Below are 14,836 nucleotides of genomic sequence, written 5' to 3' on the forward strand. Positions count from 1 at the left end.
CGGTGGTATAATGCTGTAGGTTCGAACCCGGGACCATAAAGACGGCAGTCCAGGGGGGCATATCACACCACCTATTTATAAGAGCATGTAAAAATAACTTTTTTTTGTTGACTAAAAGCAGTGACTTAAAATGTTTCGCTTCTTACTACCATCCACAGACTGGAAGCATCAAGTTCGCCGGCTATCAGGTGGCTTACTTTGTTTGGGGTAAGTACACAGATATGCGTGACGTCTTTCACACCCTTGTCACGTGACTTTCGATCAAGAGCATTAATAAAATAAGATATCGCTTGCATAGAATTTTTGAGAAGACTCAATTTTGAGTGGTATCTATGCAACAGCTATATTCTTTCTCTCTTTCTCTCTCTCTCTCTCTTTCTATCTCTCTGTCTCTCTTTTTATTGTCCTTCACTCCGTCTGTCTGTCTGCCTTGACAAATTTTGTGCATGTTCTTTCTCCCAATTCCCATTTTTTGGATCAAGTTGAAACTCCACTTTCCTAACAAAACACGAATCAATAAAAAAAATAATTAATTAATTAGTGGTAATTTTTTTATATGGAAAAAGGAAATATGTATATATATATATTTGTAAATGTGTAGTTCTTTCCCTTATATATACTTATAGTCAGAAAATGGATGGAGTTTTCACACAGCTAATCAAATAGAGAGTAAGAAAGTTTTACACTGAATGCAGGTCAATCCAAATGGCTGGTGGAATAAATTTCTTTTTTGGCATCATCATGGATTTCTCCACAATGCACCATGCTCGACGGCACTTCCACTTTCTTTGGCTTTGTAAAAAAACAAACACTTGAAGCTGGCGTTTCGTTAGTATAGTTCCATGATTACATCGACATCATTTGTTTTTTTTAGGAAAATTTGACCTACTATGCACACAAAGTAGAACTACTTTGAGATGAACTCTAAGACCTATAAGTTTACAAATTATTAAATCAGTTTAGTTTCTTAAAAAGTTGTTTTGTAAAAATTAGCATTTTCAAGATATAAGTGTGAAATTTTCTAACTAAACTTAGCAGTATTATATGGTCTGGATGTGGATGTGTTTAACTGTTTTATCTTGTGTGATATTTTAAGTGAAAGTATAATCTGAATAAATCATTAAAAAAATATATACAAAAATGTTCAATTTTCTATCTAAACTTTTTTAAAAGACTAAGTAAAACAAGAAAACAAAATTCTAATAATTATGATTTTATGGAAAATATGAGCTATACAAATAATATTCTCTCAACGTTTTGATTTAATTTACCACTATATGTAGATTTTATCCAAGACTATAATTTTCAGCCTACATCGTGACGTTTGGAATCCTGGGATTGGTGTGTATAGCTATTGGATTTATCGTGCACTTGTTTCTGTTGGAACTGACGGACTTCATTGTTCATATATTAGAGCAGGCAGGGTCAGTAAGTGTTGATATGTGGTTCATATATTAGAGCAGGCAGGGTCAGTAAGTGTTGATATGTGGTTCAAACATTAGAGCAGGCAGGGTAAGTAAGGGTTGATATGTGTTTCAAACATTAGAGCAGGCAGGGTAAGTAAGGGTTGATATGTGGGTCATATATTAAAGCAGGCAGAGTCAGTTAGTGTTGATAAGTGGTTCACATATTAGAGCAGGCAGTGTTGATGTGTTGATATGTGGTTCAAATATTAGAGCAGGCAGTGTTGATGTGTTGTCCATCAGAATGTTGATGCCTGTGAGTGTAAGAGAGGTTGCTAAAAGAGAGAGAGAGAAAAAGAGAGAGAGAGAGAGAACCTTCAGGAAGAGAGCTAGATACTAATGTTGTTTGTTCTTACTGTTTCTGATGTTTCTTTACATTGAACGTTTATTACATTCTAGACAAAACCCACAGTAGGGTGGAGGCTGGGGCGGGACTTGAACCCGGGACCATCGTAACAACAATCCAGAGCGTATTACGAACAGGCAGCCATCCTGACAGTGACCCAGCAATATCTCACACTCAATGTTATACTTCTGGCTAGTTTAGTTTTTGTCTTCCACTCATTTCCTGTATCTTCCACCACAGGCCCAGTCTTGGCATAGGAGTTTTCATGATGATTGCCCAGTGGCTGTTGGCCAGGTTTATATTTCTCCAAGACAAGGGACAATACTTAAGACTGGACAACAGGTGAGATATTAAAGAGTAAAGTACCCATGTCTTGTTGCATGTCTTTGGAGTCCTAATACTCATATCTACCATAGTTCTATATTATATACGCTTATTTGTGAACTGTTATAAATGGAGTTAAATTAAATAAAGAAATAAAGTTTGTATGTATATAAAATGAAATGGAAAAAGTAAGGAGCTGCTAAATTTAAAACAAGCTAATTATATATATATATATATATATATATATATATTATAGCGGTAACATTTATTTAAGGGGATTATACCCAACATATTTAGCCATAACTTTGAATACTAAGGATTAGTTTCCCTTGTTGGTATCTAACAAAATAATTAATTACCAGAAATTAATTGATTAATTGGTTACGTATTTTTATCGATTTATGTCTTGAAGTCGAGAAGGGGTGTCGGGGCAATATCCTGTACACACTTTTTACCAGACAGACAGACAGAGTGGGTTGATATAAGCTTGGTAAAAAAATGAATCAATTATTTATCACTTTTCTCTCATGTTTTTGTTTGTTCTTTCTGCAGACGTTTTTACTTCGTGTTTACCTACTTCTTTTTCTTCTTCAACATCTTCATTGGGCTGGTCTCTTGTCTCATGAGAATCTTGAAAGCTATCGGCGTGGGGATGCTCTTTTTAGGGCGCCTGGATAACAGCACCCTGCCTCGGAAGTTTGAGTTCTTTGACCCAGGTAAGGTTCTGTGTCCCTTCGCCAAAGTTCATAAAGTGGAACGAAGTTTTTTAACTTAGTAATACATAAGTGTAGCATCCTGTCACGTGATGTCACGTGATTTCTGATCATTCGATTAGAACAAAATAAAAACATCGGAAGTAAAAGGTACAACGTTCAATCTGCGTAAAACACTTTAAAAAAAAATATTGTGACCCTCCTTCCGTCTTAAAGGAGCTATGTCAGGGTGTAACACTGTCTGCTGCAAGGTGCCAAAGGGTCGCGGGCTCGTGATTTCCTCTGGGTTGACTCCCGAAGCTTTTTCCATTTCTGGGTATAAGCTGCATGGCAGCAGAGATTTGAATCCAGAGTTTTCCTTCTCCCAGGTGGGTAGCCAGCCAAGGCCAACGAGACCCTCACTTCCTCCTCTCTCCCCAAGCTTTCTGCACCAGTTCCTACTCTATTTTCTCCTTCTTCTGATAATAATTCCTCTGGACCAGATATCTGAGCCACACGCGAAGGCCAGGAATTGAGCTGGTTGTCAGAGGCTTTTTGATACTCATGCCAAAGGAAGCATTTTATAGGTAGTTAAGTGCTTATATCCATTACCTATTCTAGCAACAGCAACCTTTTAATAGTCCTACTGTACATGCACTTATATGTTTATTTAATACATATAGTAAGTGTGGTTATTATTATTATTTTAAGGAGAAAATGTCCCTGTGATAAACGATGGCAGTGCTAAAAAGTTGATGATTTAAATGCAATTTTTTTTTTTCAATTGATTTTTCATCTTGATATCCCCTCTTACATAGGTCGGACTTTGCTACTAACATAGCCTTAGCTACACTTTAGCTCCTATATCTTAACTCCATTTTTAACTAATACCTTAAATCCACTACCCTGATTCCCCTAACTTAGCAGTATTCTTCCCCTAGATACACCTCTTTTTCCACTGACCAAGTTGTACTTTTCTATTTAGAGGAAGCACCAGATGAAACTGATGATTCATGAGAAATTGGCTTGGGATATTTTGTGTGTGTATTTGTGTTTAAGCATATGATACACTCAATACTTGCATTTTGTTATTATTATGTTATTTTGTTTATCGAATTATCTCATACCCCTTAATACAATTCCTGTTATGATTAATTTACGTTTTATTTTCGGTATTAACAATATTGATTATTTTCTTTACCATATTTCACATTGCAGGTTTCGCAGCGTACCAGGGTTTCATACACATGGAGGCGGCGCACACACACCCAGTAGTGAATGTATTCATACGTTTGCTGGCTTCCGAGAGCAGAAAGAGAAAGAGAGACAACTTGGAACTGAAAGAGATGAGAACTGATTTAAAAAATGGTAGCCCAGGTGATTATAATGTATATGCTTAATCTGGCTTGTTTAATTTATCTGTTAAATCTGGTTAGTTAAATTTGACTTGTTTTATTTATTCGCTTAATTTGGCTTGTAAATCTGACTTGTTTAATAATTTATTTGCTTGTTTGGCTTCATCATTTTCAATCTTCCCCTTCGAACACCGAATGTCCAGTACGCTTGTCCAACTAGTCGTTTCCTTGACTGTTCAAAATTACTGTCTTTACCCTTTTACTTAGTTATCTGATGACCTAGTAGTAAGTCTGGAAAGCTGCAGAATCTGGAGATTACAACTACAAACACCGCAGACGTGTATCTAGTAGGCGTGACCTCTTTAATCACGTGAGAGGTTGCAAAGGGAAGTGATCGTCTTTCGAGACGTCAAATGCCTCCGATGGTGTGATCAAGGATGTTATTTAAAATAATGTTTGGGGTTTCATCTTCAAAGGATGCTTTGACACTACCTAAACCTCGATAGATCGTTATGTACAGCCATTCTTGTGGCGGATAATTGTTGTTATTACAAAGCCTATATCAACTTACGTGGTTTTTCAGTCTGGTACAAATTTTGATCACGTGATTTTTCCCACTTCCCTTCCTAGGCTCAAGTTGAAACTAGAAACAATGGACCTCATTCACCAATCGTAAAAAAGCAACATTTAGCCACGTGATAATATTGATAAAACAATGAAAATTACGTATCACGTGACCTTAATGGATTGCGTATTTTGTATAGAAGATATAGAGAACCACGCGGCAAAATGTTGTTTGTTTACGATTGGTAAATGAGGTCCATTATTCATTGTTCCTAACAAAAAATGAATTAGTGCTAATTGATTACATTGTGCTTGATATAGTAAGTAAAAAAGTAAAGTACCCCTTTCAGATCTTGTGATCTATAGGGCAGGTGATGTTAAGGTCATCTGTTTATTTGACCAACAGTCAACTAGCAGGGTGTTATGTGGCCAGCACAACGACCAACCGCCTTTACTTTCCCCAACTTAAGTTGGGTACCCAATAGAGTTGGGTGGACTCAGTGGCGCCCTAACAATCCCGGAATTCAAAAACCACAGTCTTCATCGAGATTCGAACCCAGGACCCCAGGTTCGGAAGCTAAGCGCTTAACCACTCAGCCACCGCGACCCCTGTGCTTGATATAAAAGAGAACTAATCTTACAATATTGAGATATATGACTGTAAATGTGAAATGTATTTAAATTTATTATAAGCTTTTTTATTTTTTAAAGAATGTTTTTTTTTAATTTGACTTGTTTTCAATTTATAACTAACTGTAATAAACATAACAGACGACTAAGATACGAGAACCATGTCCAAGTACTATGGCTCTAAAACACTCAATGTTTTGGCACAATTCTCATTTCTAGCATGCTATTAGCACATTTGAATTACAAGCAGGCGTAAACATAACACAAAGGCAAGTGATCTATACAAAATAGTACATAATAGTCCAAACAGCGACGTTCCTCCACAGACGACCGTTTCATCAAATTCCTGGAACTTGAAATAGATCTTGCTGGAAATGAAACAATGCCTGGATTTTGTACTTTGCTGGAACATTAGAATCAATCCACTATTCATTTGCAGTTTGCATTTTACTGGACACCTTTTAATATGACAAAAAATAATAGAGAAATGAAATTATATCTAACAGGAGTTATTTCCCTTTGACAAAGTGCCAAGACTTTAGCTAGTGAAGGGAAAATATTTTCATAGTCATTTAATACATTTTTTTAAAATTACGATTGTGTATTATTTATATTTCTTTTATCAGTGACCAGAATAACCAAAGTTGGACATCAGCGGAGTAAACCAATCAATGTAGGGGCCAGATTTAATTGGCTAGTGACTTACACATTGCTACATAACCCAACGGTAGGTGTCTTTGACTTCCAGCACTTAGGTTTTACATCAGCTGTGACACAACAGTAGATGTCTCTGACTTCCAGCACTTAGGTTTTACATCAGCTATGACACAACGGTAGGTGTCTTTGACTTCCAGCACTTAGGTTTTACATCAGCTGTGACACAACGGTAGGTGTCTTTGACTTCCAGCGCGTAGGTTTAACATCAGTAGTGACACAACGGTAGGTGTCTTTGACTTCCAGCGCGTAGGTTTTACATCAGCTGTGACACAACGGTGAGTGTCTTTGACTTCCAGCACGTAGATTTAACATCAGTAGTGACACAACGGTAGGTGTCTTTGACTTCCAGCACGTAGGTTTTACATCAGTAGTGACACAACGGTAGGTGTCTTTGACTTCCAGCACGTAGGTTTTACATCAGCTGTGACACAACGGTAGGTGTCTTTGACTTCTAGCACGTAGGTTTTACATCAGCTGTGACACAACGGTAGGTGTCTTTGACTTCAAGCGCGTAGGTTTTACATCAGTAGTGACACAACGGTAAGTGTCTTTGACTTCTAGCACGTAGGTTTTACATCAGCAGTGACACAACGGTAGGTGTCTTTGACTTCTAGCACGTAGGTTTTACATCAGTAGTGACACAACGGTAGGTGTCTTTGACTTCCAGCACGTAGGTTTTACATCAGTAGTGACACAACGGTAGGTGTCTTTGACTTCCAGCACGTAGGTTTTACATCAGTAGTGACACAACGGTAGGTGTCTTTGACTTCTAGCACGTAGGTTTTACATCAGCAGTGACACAACGGTAAGTGTCTTTGACTTCTAGCACGTAGGTTTTACATCAGTAGTGACACAACGGTAGGTGTCTTTGACTTCCAGCACGTAGGTTTTACATCAGCAGTGACACAACGGTAGGTGTCTTTGACTTCCAGCACGTAGGTTTTACATCAGTAGTGACACAACGGTAGGTGTCTTTGACTTCCAGCACGTAGGTTTTACATCAGTAGTGACACAACGGTAAGTGTTTTTTCAAACTAAAAATATTAAAATATCAATTAAAAACAAAATTAGACAACTCTTCATGTTCTTGTCCCATCACTTCTTTTGTCTGCCTCTACTTTTCCCCTGGTACTGTTCCCTGTAGAAAGGTCTTAAAGATCTCCTAGGATCTCATGATACGGCCGTACAGTCGTAGCCTGTTGTTTTTTTTTACTTGTCAGAAAATCATCGTAGGTGATACTTAGAGCATGCACCATGTATGATTTGTCGACAGTCTTTCTCCATTCCTGTATGTCTTTCGCCTTAGATAAAACCTCTTTCAATGGCAGGCCCTTCCATTCTTTTATGTTGTCTTTCCATCGCATTCTTTGTCTCCCTCTTCTTCTTTTTCCTGGTAGTGTTATGGAGTGTATATGTTATGGCGTGTATATGTTATGGAGTGTATATGTTATGGCGTGTATATGTTATGGCGTGTATATGTTATGGCGTGTATATGTTATGGCGTTTATATGTTATGGAGTGTATATGTTATGGAGTGTATATGTTATGGAGTGTATATGTTATGGAGTGTATACTAGACAGTCTAGATCCAACTCTTATTCTAGATCTAATTCAAAGAGGAAAGATCTACTTTATACTTTAAAACATTAACATACAAATAAAGTCCATTCATTTCATATTTTAATCAAATTAATCCTAAAATTTTGTGTTTCTAAAGCATTTTTCATACATTCGTCCGCTATAGCTTCCATGTTGACATACATTTTAATTCATGTGTCGTGCACACCGTTATGTAAACACGCTATGATTGAACAGGCTATATGAGGCTATATGGAGGATATTAAATATACGAACATACTATAATTAATAAGCTTCTTGAGCCATTGAATTCACTTTTATAATAGTAGGTCTACATCTGTTATAATAGTATCTAGACTCTAGATCTAGTGACTATATCGACAGTGATACGCAAATTAAGGCCCGCGGGTAATATATGTCTAGCTGTTAATAAAATTTACATTAAGTATACTATATAAGAAGTCTGCTCAAATTTATTTTAAGTTCTTTACATTCTTCTTTTAAGATTTACTACGAGTACATCGGTTCAGTTAGACTAGCTGTCTGGAGCTACAAACCAACGACCAAGCCAGTAGCGTAGCTAGGGTTTTGATGAAGAGGGGGGTCCAAATTTGAAAATCCTTCCAAGCCCCCCGTGAGGGGGGGGGGCACAAGAGTGTCCGAAATGTGTTTTTCCATTAAATATTAAGCCATTATATCATCACATGATTCCGAATGTCAAATTGCAGGGGCCCTTTAAGAGGTTAAGCCCTTCCCCACACGGGCCCCAATAGTTTCACTTCTTTCTTTTCAAGTAAATCAGGCTGAAGTTTCAGTCCTGAATAGCACATAAAGTAAAGCGAATTTACAAAGAGTTCATATAATATAATATGTCTTCGTTTATTGCCAGGTACGTATTTACAGACGCGGGTATGTGCAAGCCATGAAGAAGGCTCGACTCGCTGGCATCAAAATTCCCATCAGCGACAAACCCGTCACGACCTTTGACCTGGTCAAAACAGACGAGGAAAGGGAGCAAGAAAAGCAGGAGGAGCTCCTCAAGATTGAGTCTCTGAAGGCCGCAAGCTCTTTCCGAAACTCCACGAGGTACGACACGGGTGTCGAAGCCCGTCAAGAGAGGTGGGCCAACAGAAGAGACAGGGTGCAGAGGCAGGAAACGGTGGACACGGACCAGGAGTCCATCACCGATGAGGAAGGAAGCACCGGAAGTGACGAGACGCCCAAGCAGAGACCTCTGGCGACGAAAGATATTCAACTGAAGTTAGAGCGTCTAGAACATATAGTCTGAAGTCTGTGACATTGCTAAGTTGTATAATCCTATTTGACCAAATGCTAAGATGATAAATATTCCTTAATTACTGGTATGTTTACTCATGAGGTAGACAGTTTAGAGGCTGCCACAAAATTACCTATTGGTAAGCAAGAAATTATTAAATGCAATCATTTGCGTATGCGAATTTAAAAAAAACGGGACTAGTAAGTTACATAAATTAATTTAAAATTTAGTTTTATACATAGATTAATTAATTTAATAATAATAATAATTAATATATTGGCTGATTGATTAGATGACTGATTGATTTGTTTGATTAGATAGATAGATAGATAGATAGATACAGATAGATGGATGGATGGATAGCCCCAATACAAGAGTAGCAAATCAGTATTAGTTAAATGCATTTAAGTTTTAAATTAACTTACATTAAGATATTGTTTGTATGCAAATAATATGTATTAAAATGTGACATGTACATAATATTACAATCATTCCAAGGTTCATATTCTAGTTTGATAATGCTTCATTTCTGTACAGCTTTTGTAGTCCTACATTCTAGACAGTGGCGTAGCTACCAATGTGCGGGTGGTGCGGGCCGCACAGGGCACCAAGTGGAGAGGGGCACCAAAATTCCCCCAGTGTGTATTAATTTCCTATTTCCCTGAGCGTTTCAGTAAAAACGACTAATTGTATGGACACGAGCAAACATAAACTACTGTATTTTAAACATGAACTAACGATTTATAAGCTAGTCATGTCGCTATTTTGTTTCATCTCCTCGACTATTTCTTCCATACAATGTAAGCTATAGCACAGTTTGAATCTAATTTACTAGATTTATTTCGGACACACGGTACATGTTGTTACTACACTGATCAATGCTCTGTATTATAAAAAAGAAGATAGGCCAACCTTTTTTTACTTCATTGTTTAGTCCATTGGTTTAATCTAGATATTGAGTTTACAAATATATTTCTAAACTCTAGCTCTAAACAATTGTCTTAGTTTATTCATTTCTTTATGATTCTTTATAGTTTAATTTTGGAAATAATTCTATTGTAATGTCAATATTTTTAAATAAGCTAACCTTTGTTTTCTACGAGTTTTTTTTTAACTAACTAGTTAATTGTAATACTGTAACGTAAACAAAATGATGAACAGTGCTCAAGACTGACTAGTCTGGCTGGCGCCTCAAAACCCCTTTTAAGCTCAAACGGAGAAATCGGCATCTCTGGTTCTGTCCGGTCTGGGTAGACTATAAGGGCTCCATACCCAGATCTATCGGGGTCCCTTATTACCGACCCATCGGTATAACAGAAAATGGCATCTGATGGGTAGGACTTTAGTGTAACTGATGCTAAATTTTGGAGTATGGCAGGTGTTAATCGCCTCTTGGTGGCTCCCTCTTGCCCTATAAGGGACATGCTTATTTGTGGGGCCGACTTCTCCTCCACGGAGGGCAAGTACTAATTATTCTAATTGGGATTCTGTCAGTGGAGAGCCCAGCTGATTTTGACAAATTGGCCGCAATGTGGAGGAACGATCGCATTTTATGCGGTTCCTCTCACTCCACTGTCGCATTAATATTGAGGTGGGTAGCCTAGAGTCGCCCCTTTTATAGCGGTCATAGGCTGTAAGTACCGCCCTCTCCCTCCTTAAATGTAAAGGGGCAACAAAGCAAGATGAGACGGTTATCATTGAATCCAGAAAAAAATTATGAGGCCGACATCGTGAAAAGAAGAAAATACTTCAATACCGCAGGTTCTAGAGACTAAAGGACAGCACACAAGCATGTCCTCAAAAATTCATACTGAAGAATCTGAACCATCAGACAGTGTAAACAATACAGAAAGCAGGATAATAAACTCTAAACTGAACGACATTGGAGATTGGCCTGATGTCATCACAGATAATATTCGCATACACCTTCTCACTCAAAGATCTGAAACAGTTCAGCGTATGGACAGTCAATTCAGTGAGGCGTATAGACATCAAGAATCAGCAAAAGGAAAGGCTAGAAAGCTTTCAAAGGCTTGTTTTTTCCGGCAAATGTCAAACGGCGAGAAAGTTCTTAGAAAGTGTATGTGTTATTCGCCAAAAAAAAAAAAAGAATCCTTATTTTGCTTCCCCTGCACACTCTTCTCAACAAGATCAAGTACCAAATCTTCATTTAAATCCAAAGATGGATTCAATGAGTGGTGGAGGTTATCCCCGAAAATAGAAAAACATGAGACCATCAGAGCTCACATTCAGTCATCGCTTGCTTGGAGGGAACTTGAAGTTTGCCTGAGAGTAGGGAACAATATTGACAACAAGGCCCAAGATTTGATTATACAAGAGACGAAAACCTGGAGAGTTAGTACTATCAAAGTACGATCCACTCTTGAGGGAGAATGTGCTTCGAACTAATCTTTGTTCCAGACCGAATACATACATGTCTCCACAAATACAAAATGAATTTATTACAATATTGGGGGATCACGCTAAAAACAAATCATACAGCAAGTAAAACAAGCCAAATATTTCTCTATTATTTTTGACAGTACATCTGACATCTCAAAGCTGGATCAAATTTCCCAAATTTTACGGTATGTTGTCATGGAGAATGACGGATGCGTTTGGATGGCTTAGACATAATGGACTGCAGGGGTCAAGGCTATGATAATGCTGCGGTCATGAAAGAATTAACAATATTTGATTAATGAATACATATTATTTTTTTAAAAAAAGTAAGGTTTTGCAATGTTATTAATTAGTTAGTTTTTTTTTTTTTGGGGGGGGGGGGGGCATCAAGATGAGGTACCGCACCAGGCATCATATACTCTAGCTACGCCACTGATTCTAGATGTAAGTAGACTGGCTTGTTTTTAACAGAAAAAAATAGTTCCTTTTCATTTGTACATAACAAAATAAAATATGGCATGTGAATAAATTATAATAAATTAAAACTTTCAACACACCAGGCACAAAATGTGTTGCTCCGTGTTTAAATAAACAAACATATTTTAGAAAGAAAAAAGTAAGATACACTTTAAAAGATGTGAAGATGATGATAAACTTTGATTTTTAAAATACTATTGGTAAAAGAAAAAAAAACTATTAAAGGGACTTTGCTAATTTAACATACATAGTATTACGTTTAAACATACATAGTATCATGTTCAAACATTATGTTAACATTTTTGGACTAATCAAGAGCATTTACCAGCTCTAGTGCCCGTATAGTATTCAATTTCCTATTATTATTTTCTGAAATGCATAAACCAGTTGTCCCATAGTTTATCTATTGTGTTCTCTGTTTCTCTACACACATGACACACTCATGTAACCAGCAGATTCGTTTTTTATTCTTGTCTTATTTTGTAATCAGAGACATGTCATTATTTTGTGTGTAGTGCTGCATCTACACTTGAAAATGACCTAAGCTATTTGAGAAATGGGCCCCTTTTGTTAGTTCCAGGTGTTAGCCTATATGTCAATGTTAAATCATTTTTAGGGGGCCCTAAGCTATATCTCGTGTTGCCTGTAGGAGAATTGGTAAATCCGACCCTGTTTGTGAGAGCCGATTTTAAGTGTGATTCTGATGTCAATATAGATTGTAACTCAAGGAAGAAAAAAGGAGCAAGTTGGCAGCATCTCTAGACCTAATCTGTTGCATTTTTAGCTGCAATTTAAAGCCCTGTGAGGCTCTCTCCCAGTTGGACCTACGTGAATATAGAATATCCTTTCAGCAGAATGTCTAAATGTTGTCAACTAAGTGGAACATCACAGGTGGCTTGTACATACATGTACCTTACAAAAGTTACAATAGGAGTTATTTTACGGTTCCTGGTCATTCCATCCCCTGGTCATATCCTTCCTTGATATTTTCATCATCTGATCATTTTTATATCACAAATTGTAATTTTAAAAATCATGAAATGAGCAATATTTAATGTATTCATTTTTTATTTAAATGACAAAATTGTAACACGTGAGATTAGAATAAAATTAAAATTAAATGCCATTAAAACTATAAAAATTGAACATGTATAAATACAGAGGTAATGTACAAAAAGTGTTTTGTGTTCATCTACATCAGTAAGATAGATAAGCTATCGATTGTAAGTACAGAAGACGATCCATCGACTCATATTGATGAACAATGTTTGTTATTCTCTTTGCCAGTGTTGCATGAAGTATCGATAGAAATAACACAATTAGTAATTTTAATGTTTAAAAGGAATTAAAACAAAACTCATACAGGCGACATGATAGCACGAGGATGGGTGAACTCCGCCTTTATTAGAAAAAAATAAAACCTTATTTCAAGGCTAAAAATGACGCGTCAATTTTCAAGAAAGAGCGATTGAAAAATAAAATTAAGTGAAACATGGTCGTACTATCACCACACCTTGGCCTCTGATGATAAGTTATCAGCGGCACGGTCATAGTTATTGTAATCGCACTTCTATCTCTCAAAAGATTCCCACTACTTGCACCACAACTTGGCCTTTGATGATAAGTTATCAGCGGCATGATTATAATTATTCTAATCGCACTTCTATACCTTGGCCTTTGATCATTACGTCTTGCGCAGGATAATATTATAATATTACATCCCCAACATCCAATAGAAGCGCTTTAGCTAAGTACACACCCAGATTTACAATATAATATAAGATTTCTCATTAAGAATACAAAGTGGAAGAGGAAACACTATAAACGCATTAGTAACATGTCATAAAATGTCAAAAGGCATTCTACATAATCATATTTATATATTAAATATTTCATTATGTATCAAATGACTGAGAATGAAGTGACCGGAGGATGAAATGACCGGTCACCTGTTTTACTTACTGTGGTTTGTGCGGCTTAAATATTCATCTAAACTTGAATTTGGTATATATGAAGGAGAGAAGACAATGCTGTAAATAGTATTATTATTTTATTCATAATCTTTCATGTTTTATGCTCTTATTTACAATGTATTGATGAATTTGTGTACATTTTCTCTTTGTAATTGAATTATACTATTACTACTACTAATAATGACTATTATAATTATTGCCCTTTTTGAGACTTTTAAATGCTTCGTACTTAGCTTCATCTCACGAGGGACATGCTCGAGACTGTTGCAATAACATTTATTGCTTTCTAGTACTTACTATAGGTATGGATGTGAATGTGGTATTTTAATGGCTTATGATTTGATATACTGTCCATGTTTATTGTTTATCATAAAAACAGATGCAATTACATTCTTTTTGTACATCAGATCAAGATGTTTGTTTTGTTTTCGATTCCAAGCTGAATTTTGAAGTCTTGACGTCAGTTTTTATGACTAAGTCTTGATTTGACCAATCATAACTACCACTACTGCAACTCCCCCACCCCTCACCAGTTAGCATTTCCTGGCCCAGGTAAAAGGAATGAACCTTGACCTTTTTGCGCAAACACTGGAAAGCAGCAGATGACCGTGGCACGTGACGTGAAAGAATCATGAATGATGTCCCTATAGCTCTCCACAAAAGGAAAGAAAAAAACTAACTGGTATCGAGATAAATGATAAAAAGGCCCATGTAAAAAACTCCAAACTAACAAGATAAAAAAATAATTTAAGATTAACCCTTAGTGTAGATAAAAAAATACAGTTCCAATTAATGGCAATGTTTTTAATTAGCACTTTTGATATAGATAGAGTTCACGGAGGTCAGGCTTTAATTCCGAAGATTAAGGATAAGTGCAGTGTTTCAGATAAATACATAAATCCAATTTCGACCTGAATATTTTGTCATATTTAATGCAGACAAAAAGAAGGCATGGTAAAACGCTAGGCTTCCGAACCTTATGAAGACTGGGATTTTTACTTTCGGGATTTTAAGGCGCATCTGAGTCCACCCAACTCT

General features: G+C 36.7%; 1 protein-coding gene across 2 annotated transcripts in view; it reads left to right on the forward strand.

Moving 5' to 3' along the window:
- The window catches only part of LOC106061394 (stimulated by retinoic acid gene 6 protein-like), a 44,260-nt gene extending 30,054 nt beyond the window's left edge, over positions 1 to 14,206 (forward strand). For both annotated transcript variants that reach the window (XM_056012416.1, XM_056012417.1), the window contains exons 13-19: positions 159 to 207; positions 1,310 to 1,424; positions 2,050 to 2,151; positions 2,686 to 2,849; positions 4,044 to 4,202; positions 6,001 to 6,101; positions 8,559 to 14,206. In XM_056012416.1, coding sequence (XP_055868391.1) covers positions 159 to 207; positions 1,310 to 1,424; positions 2,050 to 2,151; positions 2,686 to 2,849; positions 4,044 to 4,202; positions 6,001 to 6,101; positions 8,559 to 8,957 — 1,089 coding nt within the window. In that variant the 3' untranslated portion in view covers positions 8,958 to 14,206. The remainder of the gene's footprint in view (positions 1 to 158; positions 208 to 1,309; positions 1,425 to 2,049; positions 2,152 to 2,685; positions 2,850 to 4,043; positions 4,203 to 6,000; positions 6,102 to 8,558) is intronic.
- Positions 14,207 to 14,836: the final 630 nt, after the last annotated feature.

The sequence above is a fragment of the Biomphalaria glabrata genome, chromosome 15 (genome assembly GCF_947242115.1).
Source record: "Biomphalaria glabrata chromosome 15, xgBioGlab47.1, whole genome shotgun sequence".
NCBI classification, from domain to species: domain Eukaryota; kingdom Metazoa; phylum Mollusca; class Gastropoda; family Planorbidae; genus Biomphalaria; species Biomphalaria glabrata.